The sequence below is a fragment of the Ornithorhynchus anatinus genome, chromosome 17 (genome assembly GCF_004115215.2).
Source record: "Ornithorhynchus anatinus isolate Pmale09 chromosome 17, mOrnAna1.pri.v4, whole genome shotgun sequence".
In the NCBI taxonomy this organism is placed as follows: Eukaryota; Metazoa; Chordata; class Mammalia; order Monotremata; family Ornithorhynchidae; genus Ornithorhynchus; species Ornithorhynchus anatinus.
Genome location: NC_041744.1, coordinates 40,270,754 through 40,286,980, shown reverse-complemented (window position 1 = coordinate 40,286,980; position 16,227 = coordinate 40,270,754). Strand labels below are relative to the sequence as shown.

The following is a 16,227-nucleotide window of genomic DNA, read 5'->3' as shown; positions in this document are numbered from 1 at the left end:
CTCCTGGAAAACCCAACTCATAATGAATATCTTGCCAAAGATTAAACAGAAGAACTATTGAGAAATGGCTTGGCCTAGTGGATAGAGCATTGACCTGGGAGTTAGAAGGAGCTGGGTACTAATCCCAGTTGTGCTACTTGTATGCTGTGGAACTTCAGGCAAGTCACTTCATTTCTTTGGCCCTCAGTTTCATTGTCTGTAAAATGGGGATTAAGACTGCGAGCCCTGTGTTGGATGTGGATTGTGTCCAAACTGATTATCTTGTATATATCCCAGCGCTTAGTTCAGTGCCTGCACATATTGAACACCTCAACAAATACCATAAAAAAAAAAAAACTTCCTTGGGAACTCAAACTGTTCTGCCAATGAGAGGATTATCATTATCATCTTTGTAAGAACTGTAAACTCCTTGTGGGCAGGGAACTCTCCCAAGTAATTAATATAGTGCTCCACACACAGTAAGTGCTCAGTAGATATCACTGATTGATTGTTTGGTATTATTATTATGGAGTTTATTATGCACTTACTATGTGCTAAACACTGGGATGGATACAAGATTCTGAGGTCAAACACAATCCTTGTCCCACATAGCGTTCACAATTTATCTCATCCCCATCTTACTGATAAAGAAATTGAGTACTAAAGAGGTTAAGTGACTTAACCAAGGGCACACAGCAGACCAGTGGCTGGGTCCCCTGATTCACAGTTCTGTGCTCTTTTCACTAAGCCATGCTATTGATTGAAGACCCTCCCCATTTCTCTTCCTCTTCCCCCTGACCTAAGCTACTGCCTCAATATGCTTTGCTTTCCAGTATTAATTACCCCTCCCCTACCCCCATCCTCCTCCCCACCAGCTAGGAAACGGAAAGGCAGCCAAGTTGAACACAAGTTCCTAAATCCTGCATAATGAGGTTGCTAGGCTATGTAGGTTAGGGCAAGAATTTTGAAAAGTCAGCTTTTAAAAGAGCATTTCTGATAGTGTTTTATCCAGGGTCTGGCTTCATTTGCCTAGCAATACATATGACACAACACCAAATGTCCAATCATTCTCAATAGTCATCATTCCTCATTTCTTAAGCACTTACTATTTGCCAGGCACTGAACTAAGTACTGGGGTAGATACAAGATAATCAGGTCAAATACAGTCCCTGTCCCACATGGGTCTCACATTTTATGAAGGAGGGAAAACAGGTATTGAATCCCCATTTTATAATGAGGAAACTGAAGTACCGAGAAGTTAATAGACTTGCCCAAAGTCACAGAGCAGGCAAAATGTGGAACCAGGGTTAGAACAGAGGTCCTCCGACTCTGAGACCCGTGCTCTTTTCAAGAGGCTACACTGCTTCCACTTCCCAACCACTGACTCATAAGAACAGCAGTCAGTCTTTTCGAATGTGTTTCCTCGATGAATTTGTGATTCTGTTAAGGCTTAAAATAAGATTCTTTATCTGGTGATATTTAGGAACGAGAGATGGAAGCCAAGAAACGAGCCCTAGAAGAAGAAAAGCGACGTCGTGAGCTCCTAGAAAAGCGATTACAGGAGGAAACCAGTCAACGGCAAAAGTTAATTGAAAAGGAAGTGAAAATCCGTGAAAAGCAAAGAGCCCAGGTTTGTTAGCCCTTTCGTACTGCTGTTCTTTCTGCCCTGCCAGTCCTCCCCAGCATACAATCCGTTCTCTATTTTGAGAGGATTCTGCCCTCTTCTGGTCCTGCAGTTCCCATAGAACTGCATATCTGGGTTGGTCCAAGTTGGAATGTCGAAAAAGGAGACTGAGCATTATTTCTGTCTGTGGGATATACAGTCCAATCATCCCTGATCTAGGGCTGAATTGCCTTGTCCTAGCTTTAATTTTTTTTCTAATTGTACCTGTTAAGCACTTACTATGTGCCAGGCACTGTCTTAAGCACTGAGGTAGATACAAACTATCAGGTCCATGTCCACAAGGGGCTTACAGTCTTAATCTCCATTTTAAATATGAGCTAACTGAGGCACAAAGAAGTGAAGTGACTGGCCCAAGGTCACACAGTAGATGTGTGACAAAGCCGGGACTGAAACCCAGGTCCTCTGACTCCCAGGGTCGTGTTCTTTCCACTAGACCATGCTGCTTATCACATAATATTGGACAGAGAAGATGGAGGAAGGGGCACATTTCCTTCCATCCACCCATCTATCCTCCTCCAGGAATGTTTCTAAAAGTCACTCCAAAGATTCCCTGTGCAGCTTTGAGACTGTGAGCAGGAGACAGACTGGGTCCCTAAACAACACTTTGAATGCAGGATTGTGGTGCTTTGGAGAAGCAGCATAGTCCTGACCAAGTCTAACAATGACTCTGATAGCAGCTGGACATCTGGACCTCCACTTTTAATCTCTTTAAAATTGGGTTAGTGATAGTTTCTAAATAGGGCTGTCATGATGATTAGGCGGAGAGACTTTGTGAGAGGTAGCACTTTGTTCTGTTGAGCCAAACACACCTTGACTTTGGCCCTGTGGCAGTCCACTTCTTGATGCTACAAATGATAACTATTCTAAATTGGTGCTTAAACATCTTGAAGCATCTTGACTCTAGTCTTTGCATCCAGTACAGAATGAGAGGAACAGGTGCTGGTGTTTAATCTAGTCCCCAAAGTCCCCCAAGAATCAGGTCCCAGTGCATTTCGATCAAGAATGGCCTTACATTATAGAGAGCTTCTAATGGAAGGTATCCGAAGGTATAGCTTCACTGGGGGAAGAGAGGGGAGTTGTCTGCTCCTCTGGGGCAGATGGACAGGATGAGATAAATTTGTCCCTCCAGATGCAATAGGTGGCCCAGATGCCTGGCCCTCCTGAACAGCTCTCTTTTTCTATCAGGGTTTAATCTTTGATCCTCCCATGCTTTTGCAAACAGCCTCTAAGCCTTTCCTCATCATAATCAGTGTGCCACATTTCTGGGGTTTTTGCAAGCAGAATGGGTCGTGTTCTTTTGCAGGCCCGGCCCTTGACACGCTACCTGCCGGTCAGGAAGGAGGATTTTGATCTGCGGAGCCATGTGGAAACAGCTGGACACAACGTGGAGACCTGCTATCATGTCTCAATCACAGAGAAGACCTGTCGGGGCTTCCTCATCAAAATGGGAGGGAAAATTAAAACCTGGAAAAAACGATGGTTTGTGTTTGACCGGAACAAGCGCACCTTCTCCTATTATGCAGGTGGGTGTTGGAGGAGGGAGGACTGGGGGCTGCCTTGGGAAGGCTGCAAAGGCAGCGGGCTTAGAGGCCCAGTCACCTCAGCTGACCTTTAACACTCAGCCTCTTGGCTCTCTCCCTGTGGCTTTTATTGGGTCCGAGTTGGGCTCCACTCTCTCCATTTGCTTGGTTCCTCTTGGTTAATGGGCTACTCACCCATCAAGCAATGGTTTCTTCTCATCTCCCTCCCCGGCCCCCCACCTACTGACTCATCCTCTGGAGTCTCCCTCCAGTTGGGATGACCCAGGGGAAGCCAAACAGGAGCCTGTAGTAAGGAGAAGATACTCATCTCATGCATTTCATGGTATTTGTTAAGCAAATGGTCAAACACTTTTCCAAGTGTTGGAGTAGGTATAGAACAATTAGGCCCTGTCCCACATGGGGCTTACAGACTAAGTAGGAGGGAGAACAGGTATTGAATCACCACTTTAGAGTTGAGGAAACTGAGGTACAGGGAAGTCAAGTGACTTCCCCAAGGTCACATAGCAAGCAATTGACAGAGCCAGGATTAGAACCCAGGTCTTCTGACTCCAAGGCCTATGCTCTTTCAACTAGGCCCATATTCTTTTCACTAGACCATGCTGCTTCTCCTTCCCTCTCTCCACTCTCTGCCCCTTGGGCCTCTGTGTATGGCCACAGTCCAGGAGCCCCCATGGTGGGGCTGTCCCCCCACCTACCTCAACTGGCAAGGGGACCAACTTGAAGTTGCCCTTCGACTTCCTTCTTCCTCCACAGGGCCCCAACTAGAGCTTCTGTGGAGAAGTATAGCACCTGGGAACTAACTTTACAAAAGTAATGCATTTTTAATTGATACTACTGTTGATAACAAAGTGCAAAGAGGAGTTTCCAATGGACACTCACCAACTGAGATTTAAGGCTGCACACACCAAGCCTGACTGATTCCAGAGACTTCATAGCATGTGCTAAGGCCAGGTCTTCAAAGCTCAGATGCATGCTTCCTCTAAGATTTTTGCCCAGAAAAGGAATGGAATCAAAAATACCTCAAATAAGTTCTTATGTTCCTGGCATACTCTACTACATAGATTGGTAAAGCAGAGAGAGAGATAAAACCCACCATACCCACTCTTAAGGAATATTCAAATTAAAGTAGGGACAGGCAACAGCAGAGGGTGGAGAGACCTATGAAATCTCAGCACTCACTAATAAAAGTTTAGCTACACCTTGGTAGTAAAGGCAAGCTGTTCCCAAAAAGCCTCAGTGGCCTCTGGGAAATGTAGGGAGCCAGCCCCTTTGCTTCCTGGGAAAGGTAGTTTTCTACTCTATTAAATTGAACTCTCCCAAGTGCTTAATACAGTGATCTGCACACCAGTACTCAATAAATAACATTGACTGATTGATTTCCCCTGCCTTCCCTGAACTGCAGCTGTTCCCATCCCCCAAATTCACCTTGAGGGGTGCAGCTGTCCAAGAATTATTACCCAGGACCCAGAGACCCCCAATCATAAGTTTCAAAGTGATGCCTAAAGTTCTGTTTTTCATCTTTGGGCATCATTCTAAGCTGACAGCCACACAGCGAGGATCTAGAGGGCCCCTAGAGAGGAATGACTGCTTTGAGGATGGACTTTGAAGGGCTTTGGGGGCTAGGCAATCTGGTGGTTGCTGGATAACTGTGATTTTCCAAACAAGGACACACACTTTTAATTTTTGGGTTCAGGGCAAAGCATCAAGGGAGCAGAGCAGTGGGGGGGGGAAGGGGGGGCAGGGGCAGAGACAGGAAAGCAGGCAAAAAGAGGAGATACTCCCTAGTGTTGTCTCTTCTTCTCCACTGCTATTTTTCTGGAGGTCACCAGGCAGGAGATGGGCATGAGAAATTCCTCTACCTGGATCCTTGTGGGAGGAGCTGACCACCTCCCTCATCTCTGGCCAGTCCGCCCCAGCAGCTTGGGGGATCTCCAGGGACAGTGTGGGGTCAGACCTTGGGAACTGCTGCAGCTTAAGCATCCACAAGGCTGCCCAAATGTTGCTTCCCTGTGACATGTCTTCCCTGGTGATGCCCTGGGAATCCCCCACCCTATGCCTAGGTGCCCTGGTGGGGATAATGGAGCAGATAGCCCTTTCTCCTTTGGTAGAGGGAAAGAGGAGATACTTATGCTCAACTCCTGGGTCTGGGGAGGAGCAGAAAAAAGGTATCAGCAGAGGCATGATCTTGAGTCCATCTCTGGTCTCTTTGTCGCTCCAAGGGGTAGGGGAGCAGTCCACCCTAAACTAGGGGGGCAAAGTTAAGGGTCCTGAAAATTTAGATGAGATTCTGCTCTGTCTCCTTGGATTGGGAGCTCCATGTGGGGCAAGGGTCTGTGTTTCATCTGATTATCACTGACCTACTCCAACACTAAGTACGGACAGGGTTTAGCACATACTCAGTGTTTAATGAATAACATACTAATTCATTGATTGTGGGAATGGTGAGACTTGAAGGGGGGGTCAGAAGACCTGGGTTCCAATTCCAACTGCACCTCGTGTCTGGTGTATGACCTTGGACAAGTCACTTCACTTCTTTGTGCCTTAGTTCCCTCAACTGTCAAACAGGGATTCAATGCCTGTATTCCCTCCTACTTAGATTGTGAGACCTATGTGGGACAGGGACTGTGTCCAACCTGATTACCTAGTAACTACCCCTACGCTTAGAAGAGTGCTTAACAAATACAACAATTATTATCATTGTTATCATTACTATTAGTCCAGGCCGCTGACTTTTCTACCCACACAACCCAATACAGCCTGGGTGGACCCAACTCACACCTGGCCTCTCAGTAGAGGGTTCTGATTGCCTGGACTGTCCTCACATCTCTTTCAGACTCAGGGGAATGAATCCTGACTCTCCTTTTCCCTGCCTCCTGCCAAATAATACACTTTCTTAGGAAGCCCCAAACACTATGAAGTCCCTGGCAGAAAATACTGTTCCTTCTTTGGAAAGGCTATTGTAGAACTATTCCCTTGGTCAATCAATCAATGATATTGACTGAGCACTTTACACTGTGCAGACCACTGTACTAGGCATTTGGTAGCATACAATCAAATGGAGTAGGTAGGCATGGTCCCTGCCCACAAGGAGCCTGAAGACTAGAGGAGAAAACAGATATTAAAACAAGTTACAGATGTATGCGTACATGTAAGCTTCCCTGGAGTCTTCCTTTCTGCCCACCCTGGACTCTTGGGGAATGGGCCCGGTAGAGAAGCAGTGTGGCCTACTGGACAGAGCCTCGGCCTGAGAGTCAGAGGACTTGGGTTCTAATCCCGGCTCTGCTTGTGACCTTGAGCAAGTCACTTCACTTCTCTGTGACCCAGTTTCCTCAACTGTAAAATGAGGATTAAATATCTGTTCTCCCTCCTACTTAGACTGTGAGCTCCATGTGCAACAGGGACTGTGTCCAAACTACCCCAATTCTAAAAACCATGTTTGACACTAGTAAGCGCTGAACAAATATCATAAAAAAAGAAGTATTGTGGGTCTGGGAGAGGGATGAATATCGAAGTATTTAAGGGAAACAGACTCAAGTGCATAGGTGATATAGAAGCGAGGGCTTAATCAGGGAAGGCTCCTTGGAGGAGATCAATCAATTAAGCAATCAGTTATATTCAGTGTTTACTATGCTTGGGAAAGTACAACAGATGGTAGATATAATCCCAGCCCATGATGAACTTACAGTCTAGAGAAGATATGATTTTAAGTGGGCTATGAAGATGGGGAGAGTGGTGGTTTGTTGAATATAAGGGGGATGGGAGTTACAGGCCAGAGGAAAAACGTGGACAAAGGATCTGCCACAGAGAAATTGAGGTAGAGAGGACGTTGGTGTCATGGCTCAATGGAAAGAGCCTGGGTTTGTGAGTCAGAGGTCATGGGTTCTAATCCCAGCTCCGCTGCTTGCCAGCTGTGTGACTTTGGGCAAATCACTTCACTTCCAGTGTCTCAGTTCCCTCATCTGTAAAATGGGGATTAAAACTGTGAGCCCCACGTGGGACAACCTGATCACCTTGTTTTCCCCCCAGAGCTTAGAACAGTGCTTTGCACATAGTAAATGCTTAACAAATACCACCATCATTATTATTATTAATAAAGGAAATAGCAGGAGATCGGGGGTAAAGTCTGCCCTCTAGTGGCTACAGATTTAGAAAATATAAAACTATGAAAGAATTGGTTTCAAATAGAAGAAAGGTGCTAATTGTTTGAGGTGTAGAAATCAACAAGTAAAATCATATTTTTTAATTGTAAAAGCAAAGAGGGTACCACTGGTCTTGATAAAAATGTTACACCTATACTCTCCAACACTAATCTTCCTAGACCAAATGAAGTGAATCTACTAAGAGAAATCCATAAATTAGGAGCAGGACCATAATTACTTCAAAATTCCTACTGGGAAACCTTGGAATGAGAGTGCTATACTACTAAGTGCTTGGTAGAGTACAGTACTCTCCCAAAGCTTCACTGAGATCACATCTCCTTAAGAGACCTTCTCCAATTTAGTCCTCTTTTCCCCAGCTCACTCTCCCTTCTGCATTGTCTATGTACTTGAATTTGTGACCTTGGGCATTTGATATTCACCCCACCCTCAACCTCACAGCACAGAGAAGCAGTGTGCTTAGTGGAAAGAGCATGGGTTTGGGAGTCAGAGGACATGGGTTCTCATCCTGGCTCTGCCATTTGTCTGCTGTGTGACCTTGGGCAAACCACTTAACTTTTCTATGCCTTAGTTACCTCAACTGGAAAATGGGGATTAAGATTGAAACCCCCATCTAAGACAACCTGATTGCCTTGTATCTACTCCAAGTGCTTAGAACAGTGCTTGGCACATAGTAAGCACTGTACAAATACCATTATTATTATTATGTACATATCTTAAAATTATATATTATAAATTATTTGTTTAGATTAATGTATGTCTCCCCCCTAGACTGTATGCTCATTATGGGCAGGGAGTGTGTCTACTAATTATGTTGTATTGTGCTCTCCCAGATACTCAGTGGAATGCTTTGTGTGTAGTAAGTGCTCAATAAATACCGATGATTTACTGATTAACTAAATTTTGAACCTAAATTCTTAAATCTTTTCGCCACTTTTCTGTCTAGTCCACTGCAAAAATATATTTCCTGGGTGTAATTAAAAATTGTCCCAGATTGTCACTGAATGATTTACAGAAATAGCCATGAATTATTATCCCAGTTATTATTATATTTTACCAACCATTATTTGGTAGAGAATAGAGAAGCAGCGTGGCTCAGGGGTAAGAGGCCAGGCTTGGTAGTCAGAGGTCATGGGTTCGAATCCCAGCTCTGCCACTTAGCTGTGTGACTGTGGGAAAGTCATTTAACTTCTCTGTGCCTCAGTTACCTCATCTGTAAAATGGGGATTAAGACTGTGAGCCTCAAGTGGGACAACCTGATTACCCTGTATCTACCCCAGCACTTAGAATAGTGCTCTGCACATAGTAAGCAATTAAATACCAACATTATTATTATTATTATTTTCTTATTTGACCCAAGAAAAACAAATAATTTGTCATCTAGAGATAAGCAGCTAATTGGTATAGAGTGCTCAACAAAAATGATCTCTCTTTTAGAAATCTTTTGCAAGATTAAAAAAGCAATGCTTATGGTATATATTTCAGGGGGAAGATATGTATGTACAAGGTCTAATAAATGTAGCCAGATGTTTATTATGATTTACCCAGATACACTTTCAAGAAAAAGCAGGGATTATAGTTCCTAGGAATTCTTGGATAATTAGATACAAGGCTTGGGGATCAATTCATGCATAGTTAACTATTATCATAAAATTAAGTGTTCTGTAGATACCCATGAATAAAAATCCATACATCTCCCAAACAATTTGATAAATGAGATTACTGGATCAACCTGAATGTCAGACCAGTTGGTGTCCTTCAAGATGGCTGGGAGGACTGGACAGATAACTCTAAAATGAACTAATTCCCAGTGCCATTGGGTGAAATACAAATGATCAGTGGTATTTACTGAGTGCTTACTGTGTGCAAGTACTATGCTAAGTGCTTGGGAGAATAAATAGAGAAGCAACATTGCCTAATGGAAAGAGCATGAGCTTGCGAGTCAGAGAACCTGGGTTCTAATCCCAGTGCTGTCATCACTTGCCTTGTGACTTTAGGAAGTCCTTTCACTTCTGTGGGCCTGTTTTTTCAACTGTAAATTGAGGATCAATGCCTGCTCCCCCTCCTACCTAGCCTGTGAGTCTCATGTGGGAAAGGGACTATGTCCAACCTGATTAACTTGTACCTATCCCAGAGCTTAGAACAGTGTTTGATACATAGTAAGTGCTTAACAAATATGATAATAATACAGTAGAGTTGGCAAATATGTTTCCTGCCCACAAAGAGCTTACAATCTAGAGGAGGAGACATAATAATAATAATAATTATTATTATTGTATTTATTAAGTGTTTACTATGTATCAAGTACTGTACTAGGTGCTGGGGAGGATACAAGCAAATCAGATTACCCACAGTCCCACATGGGGCTCAGAGTGTAAATCCCCATTTTACAGATGAGGTAACTTCAGCACAGAGAAGTGAAGTGACTTGCCCAAGGTCACACGGCACACAAGTAATGGAGCTGGGATTAGAACCCATGACCTTCTGACTCCCAGGCCCATCCTCTATCCATTATGCCATACTGCTTCTTTACATATATTAAAATAAACAAATAACTACAATACAATACAGTTGATACATATGATCCCTGCCCACAAGGAGCTTACAGTCTCCTCTCTAATAGGCCCCATCATCCCATTAATAATAATAGTGGTATTTGTGTAAGTGCTTACTCTATGCCAGGCACTGAGGTAGACATAAATTAATCAGGTCAGATACAGTCTCTGTCCTAGAGAAGTAGCATGGTGTAGTGGATAGATCTTGGGCCTGGGAGTCAGAAGGTGTCATGGCTTCTAATCTCAGCTCCACCACTTGTCTGCTGTGGGACCTTGGTCAAGTCTCTTAATTTCTCTGTGCCTCAGTTACTTTATCTCTAAAAATTGGGGATTCATTCATTCATTCAATAGTATTTATTGAGCGCTTACTATGTGCAGAGCACTGTACTAAGCGCTTGGAATGAACAAGTCAGCAACAGATAGAGACAGTCCCTGCCATTTGATGGGCTTACAGTCTAATCGGGGGAGACAGACGGTCAAGAACAATGGCAATAAATAGAGTGGAGGGGAAGAACATCTCGTAAAAACAATGGCAACTAAATAGAATCAAGGCGATGTACATTTCATTAACAAAATAAATAGTGTAATGAAAATATATACAGTTGAGTGGACGAGTACAGTGCTGAGGGGATGGGAAGGGAGAGGGGGAGGAGCAGAGGGAAATGGGGGGAAAAGAGGGTTAAGCTGCAGAGAGGTGAAGGGGGGTGGTAGAGGGAGTAGAGGGAGAAGAGGAGCTCAGTCTGGTAAGACCTCTTGGAGGAGGTGGCTTTTAAGTAGGGTTTTGAAGAGGGGAAGAGAATCAGTTTGGCGGAGGTGAGGAGGGATTAAGAGTGTAAGCCCAATGTGGGATAGGGACTGTTTCCAACCTGGTTAACTTGTATCTACCCCAGTGCTTAGATCAGTGCTTGGCATATAGAAAGAGCCTAACAAGAACCACAATTATTATTTTTAAAATTATTATTATTATTACATGGGGCTCACAACCTATGAGGGAGGGAGAACAAGCATTTCATGCCAATTCTTGAGATGAAGGAACTGTGGCCCAGAAGAACTAAGTGACTTGCCCAGGGTCACACAATCTGCAAATGACAGAGCTGACTCCTAGTCCTCTGCCTTTCCTCTAGGCCATGATTTCTGAGTGGTTCAAACGGTATCACTGCCTTAGACCAGAGTCAGGAGATCTGATGCTGGCTTCCTCTGAGCCTTGAGCAAAGCCACTCATTCATCTGGATTGCAAAACATGGGATCTGCAGCCACAAGGTGTTTCTAGGCAAAGGGTCAATGGGGAATTCTGATTATCAGGGAGAAGGGGCTGAAGATCACAGGCACCTTCCAATGGGGGGAAATTATTTCTGATTATCAAGAGGAAATCACTTGGCTCCTGTGATCTCCCATATCTGTGTGGAGATACATGTTTCACTATCCCCATCTCTCGTTGCAGATAAACACGAAGCAAAATTAAAAGGTGTGATCTATTTTCAAGCTATCGAAGAAGTCTATTACGATCACTTAAAGAACGCACATAAGGTAAACAAAGACTAAATGAGGAGGTTTCCTGGGCCGACCCTCCATCTCTATCCCCAGTAGCCTTAGGGACCGCTCCTTTGTGCAGGCAGGGGCATAGAAGGCGGGCAGAATGGCAGGGAAAAAAGGCTTTTCTTTTCTAGGGTCAGGAGGAGGAGGGATGGCTGCGGGGAAGCCATCTGGTGATGCCCCTAGTTTAGCCCTCTGCCCCTTGGTGTAGGGTTGGGATCTGAGGAGCACAGAAGACCTGCCTCTGGCAGAGCTGGGGAGAGAAGAAGGTATGAGGGTGAGGCCTCCATCATAGCAGGCTGGCAGGGCTTGGGTTCAGGGTGAATGGAGCTCCCCACAGGCCCACGGGGTCAGTAGTCCTGCCTTGGCAGCAGAGACCTGACCAGAACCAGTCCAGGTGGCCTGGCAGCTACATCAAGAAGCAGTGTGACTCAGTGAAAAGAGCCCAGGCTTGGGAGTCAGAGGTCATGGGTTCTACTCCCAGCTTGGCCACTTAGCTGTGTGACCTTAGGCAAGTCACTTTACTTCTCTGGGCCTCAATTATCTCATCTGTAAAATGGGGATTATGTTTGTGAGCCCCACCTGATTACCTTGTTTCTACCCCAGTGTTTAGAACAGTGCTTGGCATATAGTAAGTGCTTCATAAATACCAATATTGTTATTATTACTGAAGTCCCCTGCTAGACCTGAATAAGCCAGGCCAAAATGAAAGTTTAATATCTGGATTTTTTCCTTCAGTCTGGCCAGTCCCCCCATCCCATTCCATCTTATCCCCACCAAAGCTTAAGCCAGCACAGAGTCCCAAGGATGAAGCACACACCCTCCTCCTGTCCCATGGTGAGTCCCAGTAGAGATTGGGAATGAAGAGGAGCATTCCATATAGCCTGCACCCTAACCTATATGTGTGTGGCCCCAGCATTGTAAAGAAAAGTTGGAGAAAAGGAGGCTTTTTCCTGTAGCAGCAACCATTGCTCACACCTCCATGGCTGAGGCCCCACCCATTATTCCAGGAAAATTTAAGGCCCTTTAGATACTTATTAGGTGGCAGAACAGAGCCCAAAAATCAGGTGGGCTTGCGTGGAGCAAAATTTCTGGTCAATGGGACATATCCCACCATCACACTGACCCAGAGACAGAGTAATGTGCATGTGTATGTGTGTCATGTCCCTTTGAGGCTCTGACTAACCTGACCTCAGGGCCCTGTGTAAAACCAGGGCTGGTGGTGGTGGAGAGTGGGTGTTTTCATGGAGGCTGAAGTCTAGTGACTAGAAAAACACTGTGGAGACAGAACATTGCAAATGCAGGATAAAGGAGGCAGAGATTGTGGAGGGCTTGGCGATTGGGAGAGGTCAGTCTTCAGAAAGCTAACAGGTCCAAAAGCCACCATTTTGGTCTTTTCAGTCCTGACCGGAAACTCTCAGGTCTTGTCAGAGATTGGACAAGAGTGAGGCTGGAAGTCCCACTCAAAAAGTGCCTGCCACAATCTAAATTAAATTGGCACCTCTGACACAGAATGATGACCCACTCCCTCCCGGCCCATCCTGACAACCACCCTCCTTCAAACCCCTTCCTCAAGAATCAGAAACACCTTTTAAAGAAATGGAAGATCTCATGTTCCAAGACAAGCAGGCAAATCCTTCCTGAGAACCCAGATCCGCAACCGGACATCTACAAAGAGGCAGGCCATATTGCTCAGATCCCCGTTCCCCACTTTTTTCTTTTCTTTCAGTCAATTAGACCCTGGGTGGGAGAAGAGTTGCTTGGGATGATCAGGTAATGTGGAAGGAACTTGTCGGGCATTGGCTAGTGCTTATGGTGGAGGAATGGAAAAGAGGCCCTGACTAAGGGCCAAGGCTTCAGGAGAAAAACAAGGTCCAATAAATCCAGGCTGGTGTGTGAGATTAACTTCCACCAGTCAATCCACTGGTAGTATTTATTTAGTGCTTGGGAGATTACAATAGAAGTAGCACACATGATTTCTACCTTCAACAATCTTACAGCCTAGTATGGAGAGGGAAACTAAAATAAACTAAGAGTAGGGAGAAGCAAGAAAGTCTACAGATATTACATAACTGCCATAGGGAAATGTGTGTGTACCCAATGCATAGGTTATGTGGAAGTGCTAAAGCTCCAATTGTGGGGGAAGTAGTGTGAGAGAATGAGGAAAGGACTCCTGGGGAGATGTTATTTTAGTAAGGATTTGAGGAGGGAGAGAACATCGATCTGGCATGAAGGGGGTTCCAAGCTGAAGGAAGGGCAAAAGCCAAGAAGTTGGTGGTGAGAGAGGCAAGAATAAAGGGAAGTGAGTAATTTAGCCTGAGAGGAGTGAAGCATTCAAGCTGGGATGAGTAAGAATTAAGTAGTGGAGAGAGACCTGACTGAATACCTTAAAGGTGAGGCGTTTCTGCTTGATGTAGAGATGGATGGGCAACCATTGGAAGTTTCTGAGGAGCAGGGAGACAAATGCAGAATTATCAGCAGGAAGAACCAGTGTTCCAGAGAGGAGATGGGTGATTAGAAACTCCCTGGAGGATGTGGAGCTTCCTAAACAATTCAGTGAGTGTTCTGACAGGGTATGACTGGAATGGCCGGAAAGCCAGGGCTCAGAGTGAGTGAAACCTCAGGCAAAGTAGAAGCGAGTCTAAAAAATCTTAGTAATGGAGAGGAACTTCAGAAGTGGGGTGGGTATAGAGCACAAGGGCTGGGGTATGAAGGGGTAGATGGAGTGAGGGTGGATGGAGAAGTGAGGAGTGAGCATTTGATCTCTCCATGTCAGGTGGTTTAATTGACGATTTTCCCTTTTTCTCCTTCTAGAGCCCTAATCCACTGCTCACTTTCAGTGTGAAGACCCACGATCGGATCTATTATATGGTGGCTCCAACACCTGAAGCCATGAGGATCTGGATGGATGTTATAGTGACTGGGGCAGAAGGCTACACCCACTTCATGTTGTAGGGAGTCTGTGCAGCAGTTAGTTACATGACAGAATAAATGGCCATCTCTCAGAACTGGTCCCTTTCTGTGACTCTCCAAAGTTAGCCTTTGGCCCAGGGGAAAGCAGGATCATATCCTGCCCTTACAGGAGGAAGAGACTTGAAACCATCAAAGGAAAGAACACTTCATCTGAATAACAACAATGTCATTTATAGGAAAATGTCTTTTAAACTGATTTTATATCATATGTTTTACGAGAACAAATCAAACAATTTGCAGAATTGTGCGAACTCAGCAACATGCAAATATTTTAGAACCTGAACCCCAAAGATGTATAGGTGCATATTTTAATATATAGTATTTTTCACTTACTGATAACCAGCTGGTTTTTTCAACATAGGTGTTCTTTTCTTATGGGTATTTTCAAATAAAACCAAAGCCGGGGTAGCAGGAGAGGGTGGGGAAGATGGGGGGAGAGCAGTCTACTTTTATTTATTGAGCGCTTATTGTGTGCAGAGCACTGCACTAAGCACTTCGGAGAGTACAATATAACAGATTGGATAGCACGTTCCCTGCCCACAGCGAGCTTGCTTCACCTCCAGTTCTTGCCTTAAAGTCCTGCACTAAAGCCAAAGACTGTTATCCCACTGAATTACAAGGGAAGATGAACTTCTAATGAAGTTCAATGAACTTCAGTGGCAAAACAAAGAAAACTTTCAACTATTCAGCAGCATTTGAAAGCGGTGAAACATTCCATAATATGGTTTTAACGTTATCCTGGGCAAAAACCATCATGTGAGATCAGAGCAGACCGAAGATGGAGTCCTGCGAACAAGAATCGATCATTTGTTTAATTGGTTTGGATGAAAAGCAGGGGTTTGGAAATAGAAATGTGAGCATCATCTGTTATCCATTTGTGTGCCTTTGATATGGATCCCTCTGCTTAACCTCTGTCTTTTCTATCCTCAAAAACAGCCTGACTCAGGTTTCACCAGAGAACAAACTCAACTCTGAGGTTAAAGCCAAAAACTGTCCTCAGATTCCTTGAAATGGAATGGAGTTGTGAGGCTCCACTTTATTTCAGAGAGTATATCTTTCTTTGGAATTAGCCATCACATTTTATAACGTTAAATCGACCTGCTGAATGAAACTTTGACTTCACGAGCATCTGTTATAACACTTTTTTCTAATGCTGTCCCACCTTATCTGCATATTTGTGTTTGTGTGCACGCTGTATTTATCTGCTATATTATTTACTTTGATCAGGCTCACTGAGTAGGAGACAATAATGGGTCTTGATTAGGCAAAGTACTAAATGAAGTGAATGGAATTCTTTTCTGGTATTCATGTTGTACTCATAAGTGCCCTGACTAGATTCTTTTACTTGAACATTGAAGGACAAAAGTGCTATTAAAATCATTTTTATGTTTATCTATTTCGGAGATCACATTTAAACTGTAATATAAAAATTTATGCAAAATGAAATATCTGAAATTTCTTTTGATATATGTTTACCTACATCATTTTTCTAAGGAAAATTGTGCCTTCACCCTATGGTTATTCAGGTTTTTCGAATTAAGTTTTATATCTTGCATGAGTCAATAAACCATTTAAATTCAAAGTTGAAAATATGCTATTTTGTTATTAAAAGCATTCATTTAATTTCCAACTTTATGATGTTGCCTTTCTGGTGGAAGTGAAGATTTTACAAAGGTTTACAATAACTGACTGTAGAAGTTGTAATAGTTTTAGTAACAGTAGCAGTTATAGTAATGACATTTATTAAAAGCTTAAAATGTGCAAAGGACATTACTGTACAAAAATACATATTAACCCTGATCCAG

At 44.0% G+C, this 16,227-nt stretch overlaps 1 protein-coding gene across 7 annotated transcripts in view; it reads left to right on the top strand.

Annotated features, from left to right (window-relative positions):
• Nucleotides 1–16,012, top strand: part of PHLDB2 (pleckstrin homology like domain family B member 2) — a 116,776-nt gene extending 100,764 nt beyond the window's left edge. For all 7 annotated transcript variants that reach the window (XM_029082161.2, XM_029082160.2, XM_039914462.1 and 4 more), the window contains 4 exons: nt 1,463–1,609; nt 2,967–3,186; nt 11,358–11,443; nt 14,264–16,012. In XM_029082161.2, coding sequence (XP_028937994.1) covers nt 1,463–1,609; nt 2,967–3,186; nt 11,358–11,443; nt 14,264–14,404 — 594 coding nt within the window. In that variant the 3' untranslated portion in view covers nt 14,405–16,012. The remainder of the gene's footprint in view (nt 1–1,462; nt 1,610–2,966; nt 3,187–11,357; nt 11,444–14,263) is intronic.
• The last annotated feature ends 215 nt before the right edge of the window (nt 16,013–16,227 follow it).